The sequence below is a fragment of the Monodon monoceros genome, unplaced genomic scaffold, assembly GCF_005190385.1.
Source record: "Monodon monoceros isolate NGI ecotype Baffin Bay Population unplaced genomic scaffold, NGI_Narwhal_1 Super_Scaffold_3, whole genome shotgun sequence".
In the NCBI taxonomy this organism is placed as follows: Eukaryota; Metazoa; Chordata; class Mammalia; order Artiodactyla; family Monodontidae; genus Monodon; species Monodon monoceros.
The window spans coordinates 8972541-8996557 of NW_021703780.1; the positions used below are offsets into that span (position 1 = coordinate 8972541).

The 24017-nt window shown below is 42.4% G+C and overlaps 1 protein-coding gene across 1 annotated transcript in view; it reads right to left on the bottom strand.

Moving 5' to 3' along the window:
• Positions 1–23509, bottom strand: part of ELOVL2 (ELOVL fatty acid elongase 2) — a 60709-nt gene extending 37200 nt beyond the window's left edge. Inside the window, exon 1 of the mRNA XM_029244406.1 lies at positions 23440–23509. Within this exon, the coding sequence (XP_029100239.1) occupies positions 23440–23442 (3 nt within the window). The 5' untranslated portion in view covers positions 23443–23509. The remainder of the gene's footprint in view (positions 1–23439) is intronic.
• Positions 23510–24017: the final 508 nt, after the last annotated feature.

Below are 24017 nucleotides of genomic sequence, written 5' to 3' on the forward strand. Positions count from 1 at the left end.
ATATATATATATATATATATATATATATATATATATATATATATATAAATGAACGAGTTTGCCAGTATCACACCAGAAATGGGCTTGCAAACTTCAGGGGTCCACTTCTGACCTCTTTTTCCTTTGGCAACATTCTTCTTTCACAGGTTTAGAGAGTTATCAGGATTATTATGTGTGAATATGTACATGACAAGTAAACAGTGTTGGGGACTGGACTTCCCTGGTGGTGCAGTGGTTAAGAATCCGCCTGCCACTGCAGGGGACATGGGTTCGATCCCTGGTCCGGGAAGATCCCACATGCCGCAGAGCAACTAAGCCTGTGCGCCGCAACTACTGAGCCTGCACTCTAGAGCCCACGTGCCACAACTACTGAAGCCTGCGCGCCTAGAGCCTGTGCTCTGCAACAAGAGAAGCCACCGCAATGAGATGCCCGCACGCCACAATGAAGAGTAGCCCCCGCTCACTGCAACTAAACAGAAAGCCCGCGTGCAGCAAGGAAGACCCAACGCAGCCAAAAAATAAATAATTAATAATTTAAAAAACAGTGTTGGACTTCCCTGGTGGTGCAGTGGTTAAGAATCCACCTGCCAATGAAGGGGATGTGGGTTCGAGCCCTGGTCCGGGAAGATCCCACATGCCATGGAGCAACTAAGCCCGTGTGCCACAACTACTGAGCCTGCGCTCTAGAGCCCACGAGCCACAACTACTGAAGCCCTCGAGCCACAACTACGGAAGCCCGTGTGCCTAGAGCCCGTGCTCTGCAACAAGAGAAGCCACCACAATGAGAAGCCCACGCACGGCAACGAAGAGTAGCCCCCACGCACAGCAACAAGGACCCAATACAGCCAAAAATAAATAAAATCTACGTTTAAAAAAAAAAAAAGAGCTTTGGGGATTAGGAAGAGAGAAGAGAGACTGAAAGACATTTGACAACGTATCCCTGTATTTTAAAGCAGAGGGATACTGAGACAGCAGTAACTCCAAAATTGTAGAGACCCATGACTCAGTGAAAACCACCTAGAAGGACTCTTAAATATCTTCTTCGTTCTAGATATTTAAGAGATAAATACCAATGTTTAAAAATTACTAATTTCAATGCAGGCATACCTTGGAGACATTGTGGGTTCGGCTCCAGACCACCGCAATAAAGGGAGTATCACAACAAAGCAAGTCACGTGAATTTTTTGGTTTCCCAGTGCACATAAAAGTTGTTTATGCTGGGGCTTCCCTGGTGGCGCAGTGGTTGAGAGTCCGCCTGCCGATGCAGGGGACGCGGGTTCGTGCCCCGGTCCGGGAAGATCCCACATGCCGCGGAGCAGCTGGGCCCGAGAGCCATGGCCACTGAGCCTGCGCGTCCGGAGCCTGTGCTCCGCAACGGGAGAGGCCACAACAGTGAGAGGCCCGCGTACCGCAAAAAAAAAAAAAAAAAAAAAAAAAAGTTGTTTATGCTATACTGTAGTACATTAAGTATGCAACAAACAGCATTATGCCTAAATAATGTATATTCCTTAATTATAAAATATTTTATGGTAAAAAATGTTAACCATCATCTGAGCCTTCAGCAAGTCATAGTAGTGACACCAAAGATCACTGATCACACATCACCATAATGAATAATGAAAAAGTCTGAAATATTGTGAGAATTGCCAAAATGTGACACAGAGACACGAAACGAGCAAATACTGTTGGAAAAAATGGTGCGGATAGACTTGCTCGATACAGCATTGCTACAAACCCTCAATAAGTAAAAATGCAGCATCTGTGAAGTACAATAGATCGAGGTCTGCCTGTAATGCATTTTAAATAGTCTTCTAGTCTCTCTAGGGCGTATACGCGTTTAGTCACCTGCTATGTTGACACACTGTAAGGCGGTGCTGCCGGCTCACCTGTTGGCTCAGAACTCTCTGCGGACCGCTGGGGCAGTCAGTCCTCTTTGCACAAGAGCCTGGGCAGCATATTGTGGGAGGGCACTCACCCCTATGAGGTGCATCGGGGAGTGGTCTGATACAGACAAGGCATCTCAATAACAAAGCTCTGGACATGAGGAGTAATGCTGAGTAAAGAGTCTGCTACTTGGGATTCTTCATGGCTCAGTTCCCTGTGGGACCCAGGGAGAGAGAATGCTGGGATGAAAAAGGTACAGGATGTACTTAAATCTACATACAGTACTGGGGTTGCAAGAGGGGAACGCTTTGTGATCTCTCCCAAAGGAACAGAAAAGAAGAGACAGAAAACAGCACTTGGTTATGGGCGTATGGCGAGGGCAGACGAAGTGCGGGGAACTGCGGGGAGTTGGGGAAAGAACTGGTGAGACGTAAGTGTGTAAACACAAAGTACTGTGAGCTACCGCTCAGAGATGTATCTCACGAGCGCAGAACAGCCCCTGGTTAACAAAGACATGACGTAAGTATACCGGATTTGTTAAGTCACGAAAATAGATTTTAAACACTTTAGAAATAAATTCACAAAGCTTAATTTGTGAATTAATTTGTTGGTTACACAGAAGTTCACCAAGTTTAAGGAAACTGAAATCTGACTAAACAAATACAAATTTTTAATCATGAATATAATTATATTAGTTACCCTGCTGCCAGTCATTTTGCAAGTTATGGCCTTCTCTCCAAGAAAATGGACATAAAATCCAAACACATTATTTCTTTTATAATATTCTGGCCTCATTAAAAGATATTAAATAACTTGCCTTAATTTCAAGGGAATAAAATGAAATCTGCCATACAGAAAAACAAAGAGGCAATTTCACAGTTAGAAAATGAAGTCATTCGGTGGTTCAATACTGGATACGTGAGGAACCAAAAATGCTGCTACGGTGGCGACACAAGGTATTTGTAGTGATTATTACAACTTCTATTTCCCCGTGAAGTTGTGAGTGAATACCAAACTCCTTGGAGACTTAACCCCAGGCCAGATAGTTGTATTCAGGACACCTTGGAACTGTACCAGCTTCTGAATTTGGGGACATGGGGAAGAATACAGCTCTTTCACAATTACCAGCAGCAGTGAAAGGAGATTTTGTTTGTATGTGCTCTGGTTATCAAGTACTGAGCAGAGGGGAAGCAGGCTGGCTTTTCTGCATGTACAAGTGCTATCCTTTTGAATGTGAAAACAAAGGAAAGCTTTTAATGGTTTCTTGGAAAAGACATGGGCCAGATTTTATTTCTAATTTTTAAGCACTAATCATACCTACCTATTTATATATCTATACTCTAATCTATTTCTATATGTTCTAAAAATATCTACAGTATTTCAGGATATTCATGGTAATGTCAAAAGATGTGTTCTTTTACTGCTAATACTAAGAGACAATCTGAGTCACACGGATAGACTGTGTTATATTTTCCTTCTTTCAAGCTACGGAACCAGCCGATACTGGGAGTTACTGAGCCATCCAGACTCTTTCCCTGCTGAATGAAATCATTATCACATCCTTCTTTGGTTGAAGTATATTATCGTGACAGTTAGTTGCTCCACACTTCACTGTATAAAGCCTTTTCTAAGAAGTAAAGGAAAATATACCTTTTCCTTAACATTTTAATCCAGATGTCAAATCAAACTGAGCATCATTAGCAGAGGCTCTAAGAGGGAAAACAAGTCACAGAAAGGCAAAATGCAGCCTGAGCGCTGTGTGGAAAAAAAAATGGCCTTTTAAATGGCTACCTGACGTGTATGATGGTTAGGGAGTTTTACGAATAATTTTAGATATCTCATGTTATTCTGAGCACCTTCTGGGGTCTCACCTCAATTAATTAATCAACATTCAGTCATCAGCCCAACACTGTCTCCCAAAACACTGGGCTGATGATAAAGACAGACAACTCTATGGGCGGGTGTGGAAAAAAGAGAGCTGTGACAAGTATTAGCTATTTGACAGGTGATATAAAGAAGACAAAATGATTTGTTACAATTATACCCCATGCGTGGCAAAGCCCATTGCTTTTGCCAAGATGCTGTGTCAAAATAAAGAAAATTATGTAAATCTAAGTCTCTGACCCCCATTTTTTGAAAATCAGCAATTGCATCACACATCTTTTCACCTGGTTCTTCCTGAGCTACTGTTTTGAATACTGCTAGATGAGCACCTTTATGATATATTACTATCCTTAATCTTACTGATGAATCATTTCTATTCGACAGAAAATAGAGAGCATTATGTAGCGTGTTTTCTCAATTTTCTAAATGACAGATGCTTCAAGCCCTCCCCTGAGGTCCCTACCCTCCATCTCTGCTTCCAACCAGACAGCCATCCCATCCCATTCTTTGCCTATGTAAGAATTTTGAAGCTACTACTGGAGATAAACATAAAACATATTAATTTACTTTATTATATAACTAAATTAATATATTTTTAGCTTCATATACGGTGCTAATGTCTGAAGTATGTCGGTCCGATGGGTAATTTGGGAATGAACTGGACAGATGGGACTGAAATCAGTGAAAGTGAAATTTGCAGCCTTTCATATTAACACTGAATAGTTTGGTAAGTTGGGTTACTTCACTCATTTTCATTCAACAATCTTTTAGTTTAACTTCATGCAAGCAAGGTCTTTCGAATGCTTATCTGCAATGTAACTTTTAATAGGGTAGAAGAAATGTTTTAAAGTGAATAAATGCCTATTTGAAACAACTGTAAATGTATCATGAAAATGAGTCAAAGAAGCACAACCATTTAAGTCATATGAATAATGAGAATGTTACCAAATTTTATTTTAAAAGTGTGTGCATCAATCTATTCCTTTGTCTATTAGAAACTGGTTGACTTCTACAAAATAAAGCAACACACACAAAGCATACTAATGGTTATCTTCATGATCTTATGATTTTTAAAAGTATTTTCTTGGCAGAAGTCTTCACCTAGTTTTTGCCTTTCAGCACTCAAAGGTTATTTGATTTTTCTTTTTAGATACAGCTAGGCTTGTATCATTATAGAGAACGTTAACTACTACAGCTAATGCAGCTATAGAAGGTTTACAGTGTTTTTCCCTCCCAGTCTCTAAAAGAGAAAAGATAAATTCAGTAACACCAATGGGTAGTACCTCTGGGCAGTGGAAGGGGTGGGTCAGAAACATTCCAGAGTTTTATTTAGGAAGGTATTTGATGCAACGCTGTTTTCAGGAAGATTATGTGAGCACTTGCACTTCACTAGTGACCTCACTTGATTAGTAGTTCTAGTTGTTTCTCAAGTTGTGGCCCAAGTTAGTCTCTAGAGACCATGAGGTCTGATTGTGTGAAAATGTGTGTTGGATTTAGATAAATTAGAAAAGTTAAAGAAGGAGATGTTAGACTATGAGTTTTGTTTGTTTTTTTAAAAAAGAAAGTCTGGCCAACTAACTTGCGTACTTTTAAAAAGCCCAAGGACTGAAAATGTAGGCAGTAGCAAGCAGGGCAAAGAGGTCGGATAATGCCGGCTCGGCTGGGCAGCGCGTGGTAGGAAATCTTTTGTGATCCTTCTCAGCTGTGACTGGAGAGACCAGTCAACTCTTCTACATTAATCCTGGACTTGGGTTAAGTGTTATATTACAGATCTCTGGGACAGCCACCAAGAAGCTGATTTTTTAAAAAATATTTATTTATTTATTTTGGCTGTGCCGAGTCTTAGTTGTGGCACACATGTGGGATCTAGTCCCCTGACCAGGGATCGAACCCCAGCCCCCTGCACTGGGAGCGTGGAGTTGTACCACTGGACCACCAGGGAAGTCCAAGAAGCTGATTCTTAAATAACGGGCCTCCTTGGTTTCACCAGACAAACTAGAAACGGCGGGGAAATGGAAGCCGTTTATTTTCTTCATGTCCACTGTCTCATTGCTATAGAACCCAAGTCCACCAAGACACTATCATGAAGTAGCAGCGGGTAACAATCGAAGGGAAAACCTTACAACACACACACACATTCATTCGCCACTTTCTCTCTTCTCTTTGAAGGACTCAAGCGAGTAGTAGTCTGATTTTCACCTAACTGTTCATTCTAGTTTGCTATTCCTTCGATCTCTAGAATTTCCTAATAGAGGAGTCGCCTAAATATGTTCACAGAGAAAGCTATTTAACTCCATGACAGCAACGGTTATTTTAGCTTAGGATAAAATCTCTTAGAATAAAACATTCATGTTAAACCCATATGGGTAACTTGCATGCACTTAGCAGGATGCCAGAATGTAGGATGAACCCAATGTTATATATGTATTAATTAAAGGTCCTATTTAACAGAAATGGGCTTTCCCAATTCCATGAAATCTCCTAAAGGAGATGCCCATACATTTACTCACGTAGTAGAGATTACTGCTTCACTATAAAGTCAGTAATTGTCATAATGAGGCAGAAAACACTAAAGACGAATTAAGAGACCCAGGCTCTCGCTTTGACTCTGGCACCAACAGGTATTGTGGCCTTGAACCTCATTTACATAACACAGGAAAAAAATCCCTTCTTATAACTGAAGTAGCTGCTGTTGAGTATCATTCACCTGGAAACAAAGATTTTATAAGACAAGGAGTCATGGAACATGGATAAGCCTAAAACGTCCAACTACATTTCAGAGTCAGTAAAGTAAGTATACCTTTGCAGTAAGTCCAATACGATCACTGGATTAATGATACGAAATTTTGTCTTTGGCTACACTCAACCCAGAAATAACAGGATTTACTGCCAGTTCATAAACTGTAGCCTGATTTCTTCATATGAACTCTAACATAACTACATGGAATATTAGTATTATTATATCTAACAGAGTAACCATCTGACTCTACAGAGTAGTCATCTTTCCTTATACAGAGATGCAGTATCTTTAGGTTAACTAATATTTGAAAATATTTGAAAAGTTTTGATGTAAGTACTTCTCCATTTCTTAAGCTTAGCCTTCTACGTTTTATGAAAAATAACTTTAAAAACGTATTAAAGATTAACATGTTTCTTTATAAGGATTCCTTTCCTACCACATAGCACTATAAAGGCCTAAGAATTAGCTCTGCATGGTCCAGACTTTGTTATGAACAGAAACATAGAAAGGAAACACACAGAATGATTTTTTAAACCTCAGATGAATCAAGGAGCAGTTTATTGGCTCTCATAGTATCAGAGAGTCATAGACATCTAATTCAGCTTCCCACCCAAAGGTGGAAATAATTGCTTTCCACAATAATTCTGATAGAAATCCACACACCTTACTGGAAAAACTCTAGAGAAAGACTTCTCACTATTTGCAAGGTAGCACAGTCTATTTTTTAAATGTTTCTCATTTTTAGGAAACCATTCCTTATTTGGGGCTAAATATCTTTCTCCATTCAGTGGTTACCCATCAATCCTAGTTCTTTCCCCTAAAATCACATACAAGTAGTACCATTTTTTTTTTTTTTTGCATGAGGGCCTTTTATAGAAATTAACATTTAAAAAAATAAATTTATTTTATTTATTTTTGGCTGTGTTGGGTCTTCATTGCTGTGCGCAGGCTTTCTCTAGTTGGGGCGAGCAGGGGCTACTCTTCATTGCGGTGCACAGGCTTTTCATTGCGGTGGCTTCTCTTGTTGTGGAGCACGGGCTCTAGGTGCACGGGCTCAGTAGTTGTGGAGCGCAGAGGCTCAGCAGTTGTGGCGCATGGGCTTAGTTGCTCTGCGGCATGTGGGATTTTCCCGGACCAGGGGTGGAACCGGTGTCCCCTGCATTGGCAGGCGGATTCTTAACCACTCTGCCACCAGCGAAGTCCTGAGAGCCCTTTAGATATCTGACATTTCACACCAAGCCTTCACTTTTCCTAAACAGCCTCAGTAAATTCACCTCCTCCCACTCTCCTCTCCCTCCCCAACTTTGTCATCTGGCCTTTCCTGCTTCCCTTCCTTCCTCCTTCCACAAGTGTTAATTGAATATACCATTACACACATGTCCACATACGTGACATGCACTCTAGACCCTCACCTTCTTCAGCATTCTCTTCTGCATTTATTCAATATTTAAAAAAAAACAGCAACAGAGCCTTCAGATGTGAACAATGTCAGAATGTGGTAGAACTTATTACCTCTCTTACTGTGAAAGCCGTATTTCCATTGATACAACCGATTCCTTCTGCCTGTGCCTAGTTTAGAAGTGTCTCCAATACCATTCCTCCAAATGGGCCTAATGTGGACTTTTGTTGTGGGGAATCTACAGACACACAGATTTCTCTATCAACCAAATGATAGCTTATAGAGCTTCTTTATGGCAATGTATAAGTTGCTTTGTTGATAGCATGTCTTTTTCTCTTTGGGGATTTGGTTCTGCTTTAAATTTGGATGTGGCATTTAAACTCCATAATAGATTAAAACAGGTCCTTGTCCTAGAACACTGTATGCCTCCCTTGTTGTGGCTGCCCTGATAAATATAAAGTTAAATCAAGCAGTAGCTTATCTGACTCTTCAGTTTGGCCACCTTTTATAAAGAGATTTTATTCTTGGCTAGAAGCAGGTAGGGACAAACAGGCTGATCTGTGACTGGATGGCTTCAGTCCAGAGTAACTATTTCCACCAGCAGAGAATGCCTACAAATTGTAATAATGGTTGTAGGCTCCCTTTTCCTTTCTTTTTTACTTACTGACTGGTTCATAAAGAAAAGCATTACACTCTCCCTTCATTAGTTACCTACAGCTGTCATGAAGCATGCTTTTAATGTTTTTTTTTTTTTCATTTTAAAACAATATGTCAAGGAATTCCTAATTTCAGAATTACCCCCAATGTCACTTATTTCTTCATTATAGAAATTACAGGTGATAATAATAGCAATAATAAATGAAAATAGAATGTGTTTGTTAGGTATCAGCCATTGTATTTATTAGGCATATTACATATTATTATCTTAATTCTCTCAGCTAGTCTATAGAATAGGTTTTTTCACCTCCCTTGACAGAGCAGGAAAGTGAGGCTTAGAGAAGTACAGCAACTTGCCTAACTAGAGCTAGTGAGCGATGACCCACCACCGTTTAGAGGAATGCTGTGTCTTCTTGCCACTCACTCACGCGGTGATCATTTGTAGCCAATCCTGGGTCTGGTGTGTGTGGGGTTAGGGTTACAAGAGGTAGCACGGCAGTCAGGGTGGCTCCTTGCAAAGAATGGGAGTCTTACAAGTCTAGTCTTGGTTCTGACACTAAGTAGTTGCATAACCTTGGGCAAAATATTGTCTGAGTATCATCTTCGTTATTTATAAAATGAGAAAAGTCATTGCAACTTCACAGTGAAGCTTAGATGACTTCATATTTGTAAAAGCATCTGGGATGGGCCTGTACACTATGTAGTCGCTTAATAGACATTCATTCATTGTCCTGCACTTTCAGATCCCGATTGAGCTGCACACTGTCACATCCTTCTATCTCCTACTGCCATCACCCTTGGATAATCTAGAGGGAGTGACATCACATAGGAGAAATGTACCTTCTTTAATTAGGGCTTGTCTAAACAGTGATATTTTTACAAAAATTTCTTGATAGCTTTTTTTTAAAAGTTCGAAGAAATGCAGTAGTGTAAAAAGGAGAGTAACAAAACTCCAGTTTGAGTTTTAACACTGGAAGAAGACCCGAGGGATATTCAAGATAAATACTCTCAAAGACAACACTGGGTAAGTCAGCTGTTAGAGAAGGGAAAGTGAAAGGATGCTATGTCGGTGGTTCAAAGCCCTCCACAACTGCCTTCCTATTAGGACACACAAGTACAGAGTATAATTTGAGTAAAAATGCTCTCTTTACGCTTCTTTCCCCAGACTGTCTCAGTTTCCCTATCTGCAAAAAGGAAGTGACAGCACCAACTCCCAGGTTTGCTGTGAGGATGAGGAAATACAGGAAAGGTTCCTATAACAGTACCTGGAACTCTGTCTTACCATCAAGAACTCAGTAAATGTGATCAGTTGCTATTGTTGTATTTGGCTATTCCTCTCTTTCGCACATGGGAAGATATACTTATTCCTTTAATTAACATTGAGAATGACAAACATGCCCTTCTACAATTTGTCCTTTAGTTCTCTAAAAGTGCATGGCTGCCTAGCCTGACCTTGAATGGTCTTTCAGAGTTGGTTCAGTCAGCCAAGAAGGACGGACTAGGGTCTAAGAAAACAACAGCCCGTCCTCCTGCCTTGCGGCTAATCTGTCCCACATGTGCTATTCATACCAGATCTCTAACACAGATCCCAAATCCAAATCCACTTTTAACTTAGGAAAAAGCATAAAAATGTAAAGAACAGTAAAATAAATATATCACATGTTAAAACTATCATTTGTTTCAAATCTTTTAAAATTAATTAATTTGATAAATATTTACTGAATATACCTAGCAGGTGCTGGGAACTGAGAAATAAAATTGCTAAAGCTGTCCTTCCCTTGTATCTCTCTCTAATCCTGTGTCCCTTGTTCCTTCCTCAGATATAACTACTGCAATAAATTTGAGGTCAAGCCTTCTTGTTCATGTTTTTATACATTTATATACAGATATTCAAACAAAAATGTAACAATACGACTTTAAGGATGTATATAAATTATATCATACTTGATTTCGGCAGCTTGATCTATTCGTGTTGATACATGAAGATCTAGTTCATTCACTGTAACTGCTGTATAGTATCCCATCATATGAATATTCTATAGTGTTATTTATCCATTTCTTTACTAATGGATATTTTAGGCTGTTTCCAGTTTTCTGCTTTTACAAACAATGATGCTTTATACAAATTTCCTTGTGTTAATAACTAAGAATTTCTCTGGGAATAAATCTAGTTGTGGAATTGCTATGTTGCTTATTAACATTTATAATTTTAGTAAAAACTACCATATGCTCTAAGAAGTTATAGGACTTGCTACTGTCAGCATTTTAAGTTTTTGCCAAGTTCATGGATGTAGCATGGTTTTAATTTGCATTTCCTTATTACTACTGAGGTTGTGCATGTCTCACAATGTTTACTGACTGTGGTTTCCTCTGCAGTGAGCTGCCATTTAATAACCCTCATCCATGTTTCTAATGGGTTGCTTGACTGTTTATTGACTTATAAAAAGCCATTTGTATATATAACAATCTGTACTGTTATATAGATGGCAAATACCTTCTAGTCTGTTGCTTGTTTTTATAATCTCTGCCTATGGTGTCTTCTGTCATCTCAAAATTTAACATTTTGATACAGTCAAACCTGTCACTTTTTATGGTTTGTTTTCTCAGTCTTGCTGAAATTAACATGGGTATCAGGAAAGTCAATTACTATAATGAAACAAGCAGTGGGGTAGAAAATATGAGACACAGGTATAAAGTGGGTTTGAATCCCCAATCCACCATTTACTAGCTATAGGACTCTGAACAATCTGAGTCTCCGTTTCTTCTTCTTCTTTTTTAATTAATTTGTTTATTTTTGGCTGTGTTGGGTCTTTGTTGCTGCGCACGGGCTTTTAATTGCGGCGAGCAGGGGCTACTCTGTTGCGGTGCGCGAGCTTCTCATTGTCATGGCTTCTCTTGTTGCGGAGCACGGGCTCTAGGTGCGCAGGCTTCAGTAGTTGTGGCACGTGGGCTCAGTAGTTGTGGCTCACAGGCTCTAGAGCTCAGGCTCAGTAGTTGTGGTGCACGGGCTTTGTTGCTCTGCAGCATGTAGGATCTTCCCGGGCCAGGGCTCAAACCCATGTCCCTTGCATTTGGCAGGCAGATTCTTAACCACTGTGCCACCAGGGAAGCCCTCCGTTTTTTCTTAATTTACACATCTGTCCATTTATCCAACAAGTGTTCTTTGGGTGTCTATTACACGCTGCCACCATTCTAGTGTGGAAATTGCAGTGGTAAACAAGACATGCCAAGTTCTTGCCCTTACAGCCTTATACTGCAGTGGGGGAGATAGATAATAAACTAAATAATTAACTAAAAAACATACAACTGGGCTTCCCTGGTGGCGCAGTGGCTGAGAGTCCGCCTGCTGATGCAGGGGCAAGGGTTCGTGCCCCGGTCCGGGAAGATCCCACATGCCGCGGAGCGGCTGGGCCCGTGAGCCATGGCCACTGGGCCTGCGCGTCCAGAGCCTGTGCTCCGCAGTGGGAGAGGCCACAACAGTGAGAGGCCCGCGTACCGCAAAAAAAAAAAAAAGAAAGAGATGCTGTGAAAGTGTTCTATAAATTGAAAAGCATTATACAAACATATGGTATAATCGTCATTACCATGAGGAACATTGTGGAAAGTTCTTCTAAAGTTGGTAACAAATTGAAGGTGTAATTATCCTATTTTGGGGGGAAAATGAACTGATAGGGAATCAAGCCATACAAAATAACTCTACCAGGGAGGAAAGGGTTTTACACTGGAGGGCATCATGGACTTTGACCAGAAACCTGGGGACTTCGTTCCATTTGGTTCAAAGCCCTCCTCCACCCTTGACTGGACCAGTCCTCTTAGCAACAGCTTCACGCCAGCCAGGCGGGTCTATTCACTGCCCACAACACGTCCAACGAGTCTTCCACTTTTCCCACCTAATCTTTGCCTCTTCTAACACTGTCTGCTCCTAGGTCATGAAAAGTAAGCCCCATATTGTCCACCTATTCCGGTTTTACACATAACGCTTAAATTTCTAATCAATTTCCACTACTTCCAAACTGACAGGGAAAAATTCGGAAAAGAAGCAGTGTACATATATATTCTTTCCTCATTATTTCCAATACAACACACAAATCCAAAAATCTGCTATTTTTAGGGTTTTAGTACCTGAAGTAATGATGATCCAGTGGCAAAGGCAGAGCCTGGAAGATCTGTTTTCTTGTACATTTTTCGGGGTTAAAGCATTCGATTAAGCACAATTAAGAAGCTCAAGACATAGGCAATTTGATGTGGGCGGTTGGGCAAACAGCTAAAGTTTAATCTGATTATGTGGAGCTCTTAGGATTTTCTAAAGTTGTGATTCAAATCCATGAAACAGTTTTCAAAATACACTGTTTTGTGATTGCATCTATAGGTGAGAACTTTTCAAAAAGAAAAACTGTTCTGAAACGAGCACACAGTTTAGCTTTTCATTTTTCATTAATTAACAGAACTCATGCAGCCTAAAGAAAAGGACCCAAAAATCAGAGAATTAAGTTTCTATCACGTTTTCATTCTCTCCGGAAAAAGTCCTGAATGTTAAAACTAAAATCTCAGGGGCTTCCCTGGTGGCGCAGTGGTTGGGATTCTGCCTGCCGATGCGGGGGACACGGGTTCGTGCCCCGGTCCGGGAAGATCCCACATGCCGCGGAGCGGCTGGGCCCGTGAGCCATGGCCACTGAGCCTGCGTGTCTAGAGCCTGTGCTCCGCAATGGGAGAGGCCACAACAGTGAGAGGCCCGCATACTGCAAAAACAAACAAACAAACAAAAAACCCCTAAAATCTCAGGAATATGAAAAACCTTTTAATGTAAATATATGTAGATTAATCAAGTTAGATTTTTAAAGATGTCTATTCCAGGCATAGAGAGAAAAGTTAGGTTTGTAAAGATAATATGATTAAGTTCCTATGGGTAACAGCCACCAGTTTTGAGCATCTACTCTCAGCTAGCTTGTATATCATGAGGGGCTTTATATACTATCTTATTTGACCCAATCTTCACCGTGTGTTATTATACATATGTTATAGGTGAGATAAATTGAACCCAGGAATGTGTGGTGAAAACCCAGAGATAAGTTTTCAAAAGTTGACAACATGAAAATAAGAGAATTAACATATTAGTTCAGCCGCTTTATAACCTCCTTATCCAGGCTCTCCCAGCCCCAGGTATTATGGAAACCAGATTAAATCTTCCTAAATAATGCTTTCATCATTTGACTCTCCATTTCAAAACCTGGTTCACAAAATCTAGAAGAAACTTCCCAGCCTCAGATTCAAGACTCTTCAAAATCTGACTTGATCTGTCCCATAATCTCATTTGTCCCTAAGCTTCAAACTCAACTCTTTATTGAGCACCTCTTTATTCTGTGCTAGCCTCTGCAGACGTGGCCTTGTCCATAAGCTGCTCACAGTATAGCTTCTTCTCAAATATGTTAGTGCTTTCTGGTTCCTTACCAACCTATTTCCCTAAATGGAATGTTCTGCTCGATTCTACCTTTCTCCTTTTTCCTACACGTCAAAATCCAACCTGTTCAAGATCCAGCATTGATCCCAACTCCTTCATGATCATACACTAAACATTTTTGCTAGAAAGTGGTCACTCATTCCTTTGAGCCTCTAGAGCACTAGATTCCAAATTCGTGTGCACCCGATTCCTGGCGTACAGATTCCAAAGCCCCTCACTCAGATTCTGAGTCAGTACATGTGGCTTCACCGAGTCTGGGAATGTACATTTAAATACACGTCTGATTCCTAAGTTCATGCTCCTTCTACCCACCCTTGCTCTCAGACAGCTGGTTTGATGTTTTCTCCTCTCACGGAATTGCCTCGTCCTCTGAGTACTCTGGTGTCACAGACTCAATCTCGAGCTCAGCTTTATCAATCCTGACGATTTTGCCTCTTCAATGACCAGTCACCTCCTGGTCTTGACCACATTCTTGGCCTGATAAAGAGGCAAAAGCTACCCATGCTGCAGGGTTTAGATTTTTTTTTTTTAAGTAATAACACAACTAGTCACATTATACTAAATCTTCTTAATGGATAAAAATGTAACACAGGCATAAAGCACATTTCCTGGCCTGAGTGACTCAAAACCTCAGCTACTGACCTGTTCATGTACTCCCACTCGAGGACACAAGGTTCTCCCCCCGCACTGCTGACTTCTTGAAGCAGTAACTGTCTTTTCTATTTAGGTTGACAGTGCCGAGGCACACTGCCTGTTACTGATCATGTGGCTGAATGAAGGAACCAATGGGTATACTTAATCAAAAGTTTACTAAGGCAATGTATTTCCATGTCCCCTTGGTATCGGCTTTTAAACAACACGGTACTCAATGTAGAGAACGTTTCTCTTTCCTTCAAAAAAAGAATTAATGTAAACTATCAATTCCACAGGTTACACCAAGGACTTAAGACTATTACAGACACTTGTTCTATCTTATATAAAGCAAACACCGACAAGGTTAGCGTTCTTCAGGATCTTGTGGCCCAACTCATGAGCACTGCCCCTCAGGCAGCACTCTACCTGCTGTGATCGGCTACAGGCCTGCCTGTGGCTGGTTGCCCTGGGATCCAGTGTCCATCCTTAGACAAATCAGGCGTCAGGGAGGGAGGTCACATGGTATGAAATATGGCTGCCCAAGGTCTGACTCTTCTGCCAGGGCTGGGGACAAGGCAGTCTCTTTTGAAAAATTCTGTGCGCAGATGTAGTTTGATGTGCTATTATGGGCCCCTGGTTCAACTGTAACTCCTGGCACTGCTGCTGTTGCAGGGTTTCTGAGGTTTCCATCCCCCTGTCACCTCTACTCTGAGGAGTGGTTGTGAGATTGAATGTGATCATTGATACCAAAGTGCTTTGAAAATCATAAGCACCTCACAAATGCAAGATGTTATTACCACGTTTAATAAATATACTACTATGAGTGACAGAGAGAGGAATGGTAACCCAGATTCCAAAGGAAATAGCTCATTTTTCCCAAGAAAAGGAAATGACTGAAGTTCTACCAACAAGCAGTTGTGTGAACTCAGATTAGTTGGCCACTTCTCAGCTGTGTGACCTTGCACAAGTCTCTGCCTCAGTTTTCCTACTTCTAAAATGGGAACATTTGTGACTGTGCTTCCTCCCCTCAGGGTGGGGTCAGGGGCTGGAGCCTGCCCTCCATTCCCCACCCCAGTGCCTCCTACCTTCTTCATGTCAGGCCCTTCATGGGTTGAGGACAGATTTGAACTAGGAAATCTTTATCATCCCCCATCCCTCCCAGCTCCTAAATTGATTCTAACCAACCCTCCTCTCCGGGCCCACCCTCCAACCACCACTCTGGTCCTTAGAAACCTTTCCTCTAAAAGCCCCACGACACAGAGAAAAACATCATGCACCCTGTTTTATAAGTTATGCATTTGTGAAAAGTTGCATTCATGTCACGCTTTTGTAATTCTATACTCCCCCCCCCCAAAAAAGATTAATGTTCTTTTTAGAAATCTGTTACAACAGGGATGTTTCCACTTACTTTTTAAATTGTAAAAAGAAAAAGATTTACAGTATAGTAAACCTAATTTACAAAAAAAAGAAAGAAAACACGGCAGCATCTTAGCAGTAGCGGCAGGACCTTTAAGGGGTCAATGTAATAATCACATTATTGTTGAGTGAAGAAACACGGCTTACATAACAGTGAAGCTAGTGTGCTTTGAGTTTGTAGCAGACTTCAGGTAGTAAATCCCAAAACAACTTGTGACACGTGCCTTTTCTTTTTAGGAATCTGAATAGATAAGAGGCCAAAGGAAAGGTAATGCTTTCCTTAAAAATAACAAAGAACTAACAACTCCCCAGCCTATGGAGAAAAGGATGTGAAACAGCCTCCAAGTGCATTTCTGACAACTGAATATTTTTCTGACAACCCAAAACACCCTTCCTCTTAGGAATAACTTCACCACAGACATTAAGACAGTCATGAAATCTGCATTTCCAAAAGCCAAGGAAGCTGCTGGCTCCAAGAAAATGAATCTTCCCTGTAAGAATTTAAGGAAAGCCTCTGGCATGGGAGCAGAGAAGGTCAAAGAATAGCCATCCTTTCTTCCCACTGTGCCTTGGAGAACTCTGCAGAGACCTCCCAGAGGCCAAGAAGAAAGTCAGCTGATCAGGTCTGATCCCTCTGGAAACTGAAAGTGGCCTAATCGATTTTTGCATTATGGATACCTTCCGATTTCTTCTTTAAAGGCTTGAGTTAATTTTTAATCCAACTGTTCAGTGTGATGGTCAATAAACTTTTTGACCCTTCCAAAAAAAAAAAGCGTCTCCCAAGTTGCCATAGTACCTGTTAAACTCAAAGTTTCTAGTAAACCAAATTCTACTTAGCCTTACAGAAAAATCAATACTTTAAATTTTTAAAGTATTGGAAATAAACCCAAATGATGAACTCTCATTATGAAACAAAAATTTATGTGCAAAGCTAACGCTGGTCTCTCTGATCAACGTCTTAATACTGCAGTCATTCTACTCAAAAACTGACTAACTTTACTTCCTTTGTAAATTACTTAATTGTCTACTGTATGGGTGTTCCCCTACTCATTATACTGGTAAGTAGATAAAGTTTGATATGTACATATGTTGTTCATATCACCGCCATTTAAAATAACACTTTCCTGGGACTTCCCTGGTGGCGCAGTGGTTAGGGTTAGGGTTAAGAAGACTCCACACTCCCAATGCATGGGGGCCGGGTTCCATCCCTGGTCAGGGAACTAGATCCCACAGGCAGGCTGCAACTAAGAGTTTGCATGACAAGACTAAGGAGCTCTCGTACTGCAAGTAAGACCCGGCACAACCAAATAAATATCTAAAAAAAAAATAACACTTTCCCTCATATGCTCCATTTTCCATGTATATGAAACAGATCTTTAGGTTTTATATATATTTAATACTTTTGAATGTATCTGTGTGTATATATATACCTCTATCCCTATTATAATTCATGAGAAAGAAATTAACATGGGGAAATCATTCTGATTTTTCCATTCTTATCTATAGGAATGAGAATGCTCTTCTTACATCATATTTGTATGAGAAGACACATTTGCACTGGTTCTAGGATAAGGCTGTATGGATTAGCAGAAGAGGTGATATTTTTGGAGTCAGAAGGTTTATACCTGGTTTTGTTACCTCTAGTATGTGACCTCAGGTAAAATCATTTATCTTCTTTGAAACTCAATTTTCTCACCTGTGAACTGGTATAGTGATACAGGACTTAGTCTCTCCCAAGTCTTTTGTGAGGCTTCAAGAGATAATGTGTGTAAAAATGCATTAAAAAACATTTTACTGAGTAATGTAAAATACTACTATCCTTGTACTGAAGTGGTAACTCAAAGCCAAAGAATGCACCATATGTAAAAATAATTATTCAGTAAATTCATGAATCATAGCTTTGCTTATATTACTATTAAAAGAAATATTCATTCTTAATTTCAGTAAGAACTTAATGCTATAATTATAGATTTCATTATGTAAAAACAATATAACCTGGCCCAGTCTACAAATTATGAAATGCAAATAGAAATGCATACACATTTCTACAAAATAGAAACGCATACACATTTTGATTTCACTAAGAACTTACGAAACCATACGTTTCATTATTTAGAAATAATGACCTAACCTGGCCCCTTCCACAAATATAACGATTGTGCAGTGTAAATATAGTTGTAGGAATACACACACATTATCATTTACTAAGAGGTTACTTGGGCATATATGCATTGGTGAAACATCTGTATTACTGAAACACGCCTAAACTGAACTGTGATAAATGACTTTAAATGCATTAAGAGAGATTGTTCTTTGAAGGGATTGTGCTGTGGATATGTCTGCAAAGCAAATGTTCATTTCCCAATTCATCCTTGGCATGTGGGAAACAGGATGTGAAGAGAAAGGAGCACCGCCCTGGGAACCAGCAGATCTGGCCTTCACTCTATCCACAATCATTTAGCATTTACTGTACGTCACAGGGATTAGTCTCGGTGCCTGAGATACATCACTGAGCAACGCAAACAAAAATCTGCCCTCGTGAAGCTTGCACTGAGGTAGGAAGGACGACAAATCACACAACGTAATAAGTAAATTATGAGAAAGTTCTGAGCACTAGGTAAACGAGGAAATTGTAAGCTCACAGTGTTATGAAGAAAAGAGGGCAGCGTCAGGAGAAGGGCGTGAACACAACCCGGCAGTTTCCAGTTTTAAGTAGAGAGGTTAGGGTAAGACTAATTAAAAACGTAGCGGGAAGAAGCCACACAGCTCTCAGGAGAAAGGCCCAGCCGGAGGGAACAGCCAGTGCCAAGGCCCCAGGAATTGACACTGACAGAACAGTCTTGTGAAAGAGAGAGCGACGCATTTTGCTGATGCGTGAACAGTGCCCCAGAGTGGCTGGACCAAGGGCACTGAGCTGGTCCACAATAAGGCCAGGGCAGGAAGCCAGGTCTCTTGCCCTCGGTCCAGTGCCTTTCTTCTGTTTTGTAGCTTTGCTCACCAGGCACAAAGGAAAGCACCCTGTTCCTCTAAGGCACTGCGTAACGTAGGGTGTCATCACTGTTTAGGAGGTTGCTGTTACTCTCATTAATCAGGTCCGTAGATATTTCTTGAAAGGTAGATAAAGCTCAAAAATAATTTCATCTTCCCTTCCTATGGTTTATTTTTCTCCTCTACTTACCTGAGCTTTTCAGGTAAAGGGAGGGTCATCCCCCACCCCTTGGGTGGGTCATCTTAATAGCAGAGTATCAGTGAAAGTAAGTGTTATTTCTTTGGACATTGGATAGAGGAAAGGTGTTCAACATGGAAATAAGCGATAAAATAGAAAGCTTTTGTGACTTAACATGAAAAAGAGCTGATGAAAGAATGGAGAGAATGTGGAGGCCGGTGACCCGGAGGAGAGAAGCAGGCAGGAGCAAAGGGAGGGGTGAGACCTCCGAACATCAGAGGACCAGGGCCCCAGCAATAAACTACTAAGTGAAAATGATGATGAAATAACAAGCTTCAAGTAAAAAAACAAACAGACCGCAAAAGAGGAAACCTGTAGAAAAAGCAATAATGGAAAAGGGGCTGGAGAGAAGAGATTGAAAGATATTTTCAAGTAAAAATATGAGAATATTAGACAATAAACAATATAAAGAAAAAAGAGTAAGAATCAGATTTCCGACACAGTAGCCTCCAGAGCTGGTGGAATTACTAACAGCAAGAGGGAACAGGGGCGAGTCTGAAAGGTGAGTAGCTTTCTTTCAGTCGTGCTAGGTTTAAGGTAGCAGTGAGGTTGTCACGAGTGGAAAGGGTCTAGCAGATAAGAGGTACATTTGGAAGACGTGTATCATCTAGAGCTGTTTTGTCTCAATACAGTAGCCTCAAATCAAGTGGCTGTTGAGAAACTGTGGCTAGCCTGAATTGAACATGCCGTAAGCATAACACACACCAGATTTTGAAGATTTCATACGGAAAAAAATATATAAAATACCTAATTTTTTTTAACATTTATTACATGTTGAAATAATATTTGCATGAATTGGGTCAAAAATGTTAAAATTAATTTCACCTGTCTCTGTCCTTTTTCATGTAACTACTAGAAAATTTTAAACTACATTATGTGGCTCGCATTATATTTATCCTGGATAAGTGCTGATACAGAGCAATACTAGGTATGTGTTAGTATCAAATATGGGGAAGAGAATTCTGAGCAGAATCACAGACATCATTTAGAGGTGTCTCGACTGCAAACAGATACGGGAGACAGAACAACACATGTCATTACAATAGTTAATATTTACTGAACACTCGCAGCACTAAACTAGCCACATTAAGTGCAGTATCTTAGTTGTTCCTCAAACCATCTTATGAAATAACAATACTGATTCCTTTCACAGAAGAAAAAACTGAGGCCTAAAGAAGTTAAGCTGCCCAAGGTCATAGTTAAGTGCTGGTGCTGGGATTCAAACCCAGGGCTGACTCCACACCTGGAACTCCAAATTGCCACATCAACCCCAGAACAATTTACACTCTGCAATTATGAAATTGTTAAATTTTAAATGGCTACATTTAAACTAGCCATTTATTATAATGGTTCAGAGTCAGTGAAACACTAGCCATGTCCTAATTCGATTAAGAAAAAACACAAGTGAGCAAATTTGTAACTTCAGAATTATCACCAACTACTGATGTTGACATACTTTGGCCATGTTGAGCCTAAGTAAGAGCTTCCAGGGCAACTTCTTGCCTTCGGTCACCATCTACTCCTAATACCCAAACCCGACAAGTTGGACGGTACACATCCGATTGCCAAAGCGAGGTGATCCTGGGTGCAACCCTGACCAGCAGGGCCCCGCCTCCTGAAGATAAGTGGATCACATCGTGTATCCAGTTAACTAATTGTCAACACTCTCAGACTACGAAAGCACCTGGACCTCCCCAACTGTGATTGAAATGTTTTGAAGGAATCAATTATACCTCAACTAAAAAAACATGTCTTGAAGGGAGCTAGATTAAATTGCAGCCTTTTGTTGAAGAACCAAAAAGTAAGCTTACCCAGCTGGGTACCTTAAAAATGGATTTTGTACTCCTTGATAACGCTTTGCTTTTGAAGAAAAGAAAACGGCTTGGTATTTTGACTGGAGTCATAACACAGCAAAATCTCCTACAAATATAAACTTGGTTAAGAATGAGGTGTCTTTCATTTGTGTGTGGTTGGTTGGTTTTAATTTCAAAGACAAACTTACTTTTCTTTCCTTTTTACCTTTAATTTCACTACCTATCTGGACAAGACAGTAATCACAGAACCGCAGAACTTGTACAGCGATGGCTATAATTACATCATTTTCAGAAACTTTCCCAGGTAGATTTTATTAAGCAGTTTGGCTCAGATTATAAAAGCACACTTCCCCAGGCTTAAAACAAAGGATTGCCATAAATTTACACTCTGGAAGTGGAAAAACAAAAGGGAATTTGAAAAATATGTTTTGGAATAGGACTAGCAGAAACATCGTGAGAGGCTGTTCATGTTGCACTAGGACCCTGAGGGGTGGCTCTGAAATGAACCACTACTTTATTTATGGATTATAACCCCTACATCACACTCTCTCCATCATTTTTTTTTTAAGTGAGAAGCCTTGGATTTGGACATTAAAAAATCTCCTCTGAATACCCAAAGTTTCTGAAAAATGCTTTTCTGAAGGTAGTATCATGACTGTATAGAGCAGTTTATAAGAGCTTGCCTTTTATTTTGGCTCTTTTAGGTTAATTCCCATGACTCTTCCATACAGTTAAGGAGATATCCTTGGACTTGTTCCCTCACTCATTACAATTCATAATAATTTGGAACAAAGGTGCAGGACCTGAAGGAGACAGCCAGTTAGCCCTAAAAATGCTTTGTCCACCCAGGTGCCAAGGTGTCAAGAGCATGGTCAGCTATACTCTTATCACTGAGGGCCACCAAACTGAGTCCGTCTTCTCCAAGAGCATCCCTCCTCTCAACTTCACCTGTGATTCTCATCATTACAACTGTTCACTGGATAGACAATCCCGTAGTGGCACTACTGTTTCTCATTTGTACATTATAACGTTAGCATCAGCATGCTGCTTTACTGGGCTAATTCTTTTAATTTACTGAACACCTGCTATATGTCAGGCACTGTTGTAGGTACTAGTAACAGCCGTGAACAACATGACTCAAAAATCTCTGCCCTACTGAAACTCACATTCTGGTGGGGAACGTGTTCAATAAACCCCACAGACTAAATAGATAGTATGTTAAATAATAGTTGCTAAAGAAAAAAAAACAAAGCAGACCGGGGTAATGTGAACTGTGGTGGGTTGGATGGGAAAGACCGGAATTTTAAGAAGAGTAGTCAGAGAACGCTTCCCCCGTAATCAGGGAGATAGCGTGTGCCTGAAACCGCAGAAAAGACTAAATCTAGGGTTGATTGGTGTCCGCTGAAGCGGGGGGGCGGGGGGGAAGGAGATTCGCATACAAACAAGCCCTGAAGTGGAGAGGAGACCATATGGGGAGGAGGAGAGAAGCAAAGATAGAATAGGGACCACTGAGGACAAACGAGGCTTCACATTTTGCTCGGACTTAGAGCCTGGCACACACTTTCCTTTTTTGCAGTCGCACAACCAGGCTCTGCCGCCAACACTCTCGGGCAGTTCCTGGGGCACGGGCACGCGGGGACACCCCACCCCCTCTCTCCAGGAACAGAGCTTAATGCCCATCAGAAAACGTTATGAATTCGGGGTGGAGTCGGAGCCTGGCAAGCTGGGGGAGAGACGAACTGTCGGAAAGAACACAGTAGCGGTCCCTCCATTCCGGTTCACACGTGGGAACCCATCCCCCGACCCCACCGTGCAAACCCGGGGAGGTACGGGCCGGCGCACAGACACACCCCAGGGACTGTAGGCACCGCGCGGGCAGAAATTCAACCGTTAGCGCCCCAAAGCCTGAACTTTCCGCGGAGGGATCGGTCCCGCGCGAGGGGGGCGCCGTTCCCCGCGCCGGGAGCGGGGTGCGGCGGGGTCCGCGCGAGAACAGCCGCCGCGGAAGGAGGGGGCGGTTTGGCGGGCATCCCAGCTCCGGCCGGCCGCGTGCATGCAACAGGGGGCTGAACGCGGCGGGCGCCTGAGGGGCCGGTCGGGGCCGCGGACCCGGACCAAGCGCCCGAGACCCGCGGTCCCCCTTCCCCCCACCGCACCCAAACGTTCACCGCCCCCTCCACAGGCCCGCGCGGCCCGGCCCAGCCCGCAGACAGCGGCGGGTTCCAGCGGTCGAACCCGCAGCTCCCGCACCGCCGCTTCCTCGGCCCCTTCCCGCCCGGTCGCGGAAAGAAAGAAAGAAACAGGCGGCGGCGCACTGCCCCCACTTACCATGATCCGCGGCGCGGCGACCCCAGCGTCCGGCGATGCGCTGTCCAGGGTAGCCGGCGTCCTTCTGCCCCGCGCTGCCGCCGCGCCCGCTCTTCTTACCCCAACCCACGCCCGGCGCGCGCACGCCAGCCCTCGCTTCCCCGCCCCCTCGGGCTCGCGCCCGCGCCGCTCCCGCTCGGCGCTCCGAGCCGCAGGGCCGTTTTGGGAGCCCGCCGCTCCCCGCCCCCTCCCCTCGCACGGGCTCCGCCGGCCGCTGCGCTAGCAGGGCGGCGGGAAAGGGGCGGGCAGACGAGACGGCGGCCCCGAACGGCTTCGCACGCGGCCCCCGTGAGCCCGGGTTCTCCAGCGCCGCTTCGCGCGCCCTCTGCCGGCCGGGCGGCGATTTGCAGGCCCAGCTGGCGCCCGCGGCGCTTGGCCGCTGAACGTTCGCGGAGCCTGGGCGAGGACCCATTCGTCACCCGCCACTGTCCCCCGCCCCCGGAGGCTGCGACGGCCGCGGAGCTGGGGCAGTGGGGCTGCAGAGGGCCAGGGCATCGTCCTTCTCTTAGCTGGCTCCGTGGTTTTCAAGCATAGGTTAA